The following is a 6,112-nucleotide window of genomic DNA, read 5'->3' as shown; positions in this document are numbered from 1 at the left end:
ATACCATGATAAATAAAAAGGTAAAGTCAAAGTTTCAAACCAAACCTGGGCATTTAAAAAGATAAAAAATAAAAAGAAGCCAGAGCAAAAGTGTCAAAATTGGGCACTTAAAAAGACGAAAAAAAAAACAAAAAACAAAAAAACAAAACAAAACAAAACAAAAGTAAAGTGTCCGATAGTGAGTTTTGTGGTTATGCAATGATTGAACAAACCAAAATGTTACTGTTGAAAACCTATGGGATCTTTTTATATACAGAAACAAGTCTTTTGGGACAGGAGAATTAAAGTTAAAAGTGCCTGGACTAGCCTAAAAGAAAGCTTTGGGCCTTCATTAAAACGAGGGTAGATATTCCATAAAAATATTTTGCAAAAGTATGGTCTCAAGCCTGGCCCATTCTTGGTGAAGCAAAACAATATTGGTTCTGTTCCAGGCAATTAATTATGAGATTTAAGGTCTTTTTTTTTTCTTTGTTCTTATTTGGTCATGTAAAAGTAAAAGGTCATGCTTCAAAGGGCCAGACTTGTATGTCTGAAATTCTATCACACAGATATTGAATTCAGAAATAGAGGCATAATAAGAGAGTTTTATAGTAAAACTATTCGTGTTGAGAAAATATATACCCATCATTTAAAAATATGTGCAGAATCAAAGGAAATTTCAGAGGGACAAGCCCTCCATGGCCACATTATCAAACTCTTAGCAGGGCCTCAGACTATTTTACTCAACAGTTTGGCCAATATGTACTGGAAATGTGGCTATGTTTCACTTGCTGAGCAAGTGTTCGATGAAATGCCAGAACGAGATGTTGTGTCCTGGAATACCATGATAAGTGGCTATCTTTCAGTTGGGTATGGTTGGAATGCGTTTATATTCTTTAAAATGATGTTAAGTTGTGGTTTTGTACCGGACCACTTAAGTCTAAATAGTGTGCTCAAAGTTTGTGTTATGAATAGTGATCTTAGTAGAGGTATACAAGTTCATGGACTTATTGTTAAGCTTGGTCTCTGTGACAATGCCTTTGTGGGTAATGGGCTTATTGAACTATATGATGAATTTGATTGCTTTGATGAGTCATTGAATGTATTTGATGCACTAGTCTGTAAGGATGTTGCAGTGATTAATACCATGATAAAGGTATATGCGAAAATGGGAAATGTAGAAGAAGCTTTTGAGAATTTCCGGTTGCTAGTGTCTGATATGAGAGGACCCACCAGAGCTACTTTTGTTAACTTGTTGGGTGGAATAAGTGGATATGGGAGTTTGAAAGAAGGATTGCTAGTTCATGGGTTTATAGTTAAGCTTGGGTTGGAAGGTCAGGGTCTAGTGGAGAACTCGCTTGTTGAGATGTATTGTAGTTTTGGTGCCATGGATGAAGCTTTTGACTTGCTCCTTTATTTGGGTAGTGAGAATGTGATGTCGTGGACTACTCTGATATCCCAATTCAGCATTCATGGATGCTTTCAAGAAGCCATGGATGTTTTCCAGCAGCTGCATCATGATGAAGTTGTTGCAATAGATGAAGTCATGCTAGTATGCAGTCTTGGTGCATCAGCTGCATCTAAGTGCTTATGTTTAGGTACTCAAATACATTCCATCATTGTTAAAACCGGAATCAGCATACATAAAGCTGTTGTTGCTGCTCTAATGGACATGTATTCAAATTGTTTTTGTTTAGAAGATATGCACAAGGTCTTTCAACAAGTTGGTTGCAATAGTGATTTATTAATTTGGACAATAGTTATTTCAGGTAATGTTCATAATGGGCTTCCCATGGAAGCTCTAAAGTATTTTTCCCAAATGCTAAATGAAGGTGTGAGACCAGATACAGTTGCATGCGTGAGTGTTCTTACTGGATGCATTGGTATGCAGGCTACTGAACATGGTGAAATGGTACATGCTTATGTCACCAAGTCTGGAAGTGGAACCAAAAGTTCTGTTCAGACTACTTTGATTTCTCTCTATGCCAACTGTGGATGCTTTAGCAGTGCTGAAAAGCTTATTGTTAGGAGGGTGGACTACGATGTTGTTTCAGTAACTGCACTGATGTCAGGTTATGCAAAATTTGGAGACAGTATAAAAGCTTTGTTTTGGTTTAGAAAATTGCTTAGGGAAGGCGTTTCACCAAACAATTTCACTTTTGCTTGTGCACTTAGAGCTTCTACTAAATCAACATCTATCTTGACTGGAAGGTCACTACACAACCTAATTATAAAAGTAGGACTCGAAGATGAAAACTTTGTTGCTAGCAGTCTGATTGACATGTACTCCAAGTGTGGGGCCATAGAAGATGCTGTTCATTATTTTAACAGAGCACAACAAAAAGATATTGTGGTTTGGAATAGCCTGCTTGCAGGCCATGCACATCAAGGGAACAGCGAAGAAGTTTTGCAGGCCTTTAATGAGATGCAAAATTGTGGAATAAAGCCTGACGGGATCACCTTCCTTTCAATCCTCTCTGGCTGCAGCCATGGAGCTCTTACTGATCAGGTGATGGAATATTTCTGTATGATGCGTGATGTTTATGGGATCAGTCCAATGGTGGAGCACTACGCTTGCGTGATAGATTCTCTTGGGCATGCTGGATTATTTAAGAAAGCAATCAAGTTCATGGAGGCAATGAAATTTACTCCGTGCATGTTAATGTTAAGATCATTGCTCAGTAATTGCATTCTTCATGGGTGCAGTCAACTTGGCTTAGTTGTTGTAGCAAAGATGATAGTGCTAGGTGGAGATGAAATTGCAACTTATGCATTGTTTTCAAAGTTATGTGCTATTGATGAGAGATGGGGTGATAGTATGAAAGCAAGGGAGCTAATGAACAAGAAAGTAGGGCTATCAAAGAAGGTTGGCACCAGCTGGATTGAAAGCAGAAACATTCCATCTTGAAAGGAAGAATGATACCCTCAAAAAGGAGGCTTTGAGGCATGAATATCTGGTATGTTTCCATTGCAGTATTTGCATATTCTGATGGGGAGAAATGTGATGACCTGCCTATTGCCAGCCATTCATCTTGCTAAAATGCACGGTACCAAGGTGAGTACTTGATTAATCTATATTCGTACTTAACTTCCAGCCCTGACAGTTCCTGTTTTGAAATTTAAGCACATAAATGAGAATGATGGGGCTCAGATTTACTAGGCCTCACTGTTCATTAGAGATGATATTGCACGGACCCTATTAATTGATTCTTGCAGTTCTTAACTACATGTGTGAGTGTGTGTGTGTTTGAAAAGTTGTAATTTTCTTTATAATAATCATGATCAGATTTGAATTTAGTTGATTTACTTGTAGAAATTATTTACTGCTTAGGACTTACATGTTGAGCTCTAATTTCGCCCCAGATTGGTGTTATAATGCCTTATATTTCTTTGGTGACAGGATACCATCTGGCTTATGAGGTTCCTCTGACCGTGTTAAGAGGGCTGCAACAACTCAATAATAGTATGATTACAGATTACTTGAGTCCCCAGACCAGACAGACTCTGTTATCCTTATTGGACCTTGCCACTGGACGATTTTTGAGTTGGATCTCTTTGCATTAAGACTTGGCTTCCATGACCACCGCACACCCTTGGTGCGATGGTCACTCCACAAGTATAAATGCTTGTAAAGTGTGGGGGGCAAGGGCTGGGGTTTAAGTCTCCAAAAGGAAGCTTCACACACATATACACATAAATTAGGCTCGAGTAGAATTTCTATTTTGTATATGAAAAAAAAGACTTGGCTTCCATGCAACATGGTAATTTTACTACTTTACAAACTCACGTATCAAGTTATAAACATGAAATTTTAAAAATAATTAATAACAATAATTCACAATTTTTTTACAATGTAGTTGATGTGGCACTAATCATATTTATTGACATGTTAGTTTGTAAGTCTTTTGTAATAAAATTGATAGTAGTTTGAACATTTTCCAAACAAAGGTGATGTTGGGTATCTAAGCACTACCTGGAAGAAGGTTGTGAATGCTGAAGACATTCTTATAATATCCATTAACCAGTTGTACCTAGTAAATGAATTTTGTGTACAGCTGTAATGAACCATACTTTCATTAAGCAGTCTTGTTAATGCTTTCAATTCATAACGACATTCTTGAGTCCTGACTCCTGACAGCTTCATCAGCTTCATTGCCTGCTATATGGGAACACAAAACTTGATAAGAAATCTAGATACTTTAGCTTCTTCTTTTTTCCCTGAATGTGTAATTTAGGAATTTTGGGGTGGAAGGAATAAAACTATTAAACTATTTTGGGGTGGAAGGAATTTTGGTGTAACTTTATTGACATATTTGATATTTGTCCTATATGGAATAGTGTTAATTATCAACTTGGGAGTAGTAGTGGGAATTATGTTAATCAGTCAACTTCTCAACTTGGAGTAGTAGCAGGAAATATATTAATAAGATTGGTAAAGCATCCCTGAATTCAGGCTTAAATTGGCTATGTTATTGAGAAGCGGGCTTAATATATCATTTCAAATATATTTTTTATAACTATTCTTCCTTTTGAGAATCCAATATACTATCTCTATATGATTTTTCTAAAATGTTATATTATCTATGTATATACTACACACACACACACACACATATATATATATATATGACTGAAACAGAACTTTTTAATGCTTGTTTTTCTTTTTCTCTTTTTGAATAAATGCATATTTTTCTATACTTTCAAATAAATTTGAGTTTTGAAAGTGTGATTTAACATACATTTATGGTTAAATATAAAGTTTTTTTAACATTTAACATACATTTATGATTTAACATCATAAATGTATAATTTAAAAATGACACATAAAGTTGAGTTTTTTATTTTTTTATGGTTTTTTATTTTGTTTAGAGAGTGATGTGCAAAGATTTTTGAATAATAGATGTAAAAGCCTCAAATTTTCGGAAACCTCTAGCGATTGTAAGAATAGAGGGGAAAATGGGCTTTTGCCCTTATTTTTTAAAATATCTAGCACAATGTCCTTATTTTGAAACTATTATGCACTATGTCCCTGTTTTAAAACTTAATTTTCTAAAAATCAAGTTTTAATGAAACTCGATTTTTAGAAAATCGAGTTCTAAGTAAGTTTCAATCATCTAACAGGTACTCCTTCAGTGTGGCAAAAACTTACCTAGAACTCGATAATCATAAAATCGAGTTCTATGGGAAAAAATCGAGTTTCAAAACATGGACAATTTACTAAATATTTTTAAAAATAAGGACAAAAGCCCATTTTCCCTTAAGAATAGATGATTTTCATTCCAAGGTATGCATGATTTCATTTTTTTTTTTTTTTTATCTTGATCAGAGTTATATACACATTCCATACCTTAAATAGCCTCCTTTACTGTGGGAAGTTAATCTCACTGCATAACCGACTCTATATACCAAAGATTCTTACCATATAAAAATTATGATTTGCAAATTTCCTTATCTGAAATGAAATCTAATCCTTTAGTTGGTTGCCCTATACTTTTTTTTTCCTTTTTTGAGAAACGGTTGCCCTAGGCCTATATAAACAAACTGAACTTCAATGTTGTTGTCATCCAAAATTTTCACATATCATTTTCTTGCTTGTCAATAATCCTTCAACTTCTAAGGCTTTAGGAGAACATCTTTTGTCTTGTGGTATAGCAAGTTAATTTATTTCAATGGGTTTCCCTGGATACATGGTTAGCCTATGTCATTTTCTTTTGTTTGTTTTTTCATTATTCCTATACTCTTCTTTTTTTTCTTTTCTTTTTTTAAATATAATGCTTTTCCTATATTATGTTTTTGCAGAGTTGTACTCTAAAAGTTGATACCCAATCTCCAGGATGGCACACCACACTAAGCAAAGTGTTGATGAATATTAAAGGTTATTCTTTTTCTTATTTAAATCTCTCTCACACACACTGACACACACATTTTTAATACATGTTTTTTCATTTTTTTTGCCATGATATTGACTCTTATTTGCTATGCATTGAAGAAAAAATTGCTTATTGATTTACAATATATTTTTATTTATTTATGTTCATTCTTATTAATATGCCATGTACTGAAAAAAATTACTTATTGATGGACTTTTTTTTTTAATCCATTTATTTACTTATATTGATTTTATTCTTTGTTA

At 34.3% G+C, this 6,112-nt stretch overlaps 1 protein-coding gene across 1 annotated transcript; it reads left to right on the top strand.

The window, feature by feature from the left end:
- The first annotated feature begins 354 nt into the window (after positions 1-354).
- Positions 355-3,627, top strand: LOC115959496 (pentatricopeptide repeat-containing protein At4g13650-like). Its single transcript, XM_031077915.1, has 2 exons — positions 355-3,034; positions 3,380-3,627. The coding sequence occupies exon 1, from the start codon at positions 503-505 to the stop codon at positions 2,885-2,887; it is 2,385 nt and encodes a 794-aa protein (XP_030933775.1). The 5' UTR covers positions 355-502; the 3' UTR covers positions 2,888-3,034; positions 3,380-3,627.
- Positions 3,628-6,112: the final 2,485 nt, after the last annotated feature.

This window comes from Quercus lobata, chromosome 9 (genome assembly GCF_001633185.2).
Source record: "Quercus lobata isolate SW786 chromosome 9, ValleyOak3.0 Primary Assembly, whole genome shotgun sequence".
In the NCBI taxonomy this organism is placed as follows: Eukaryota; Viridiplantae; Streptophyta; class Magnoliopsida; order Fagales; family Fagaceae; genus Quercus; species Quercus lobata.
This window is presented reverse-complemented; position numbering and strand designations above follow the sequence as displayed.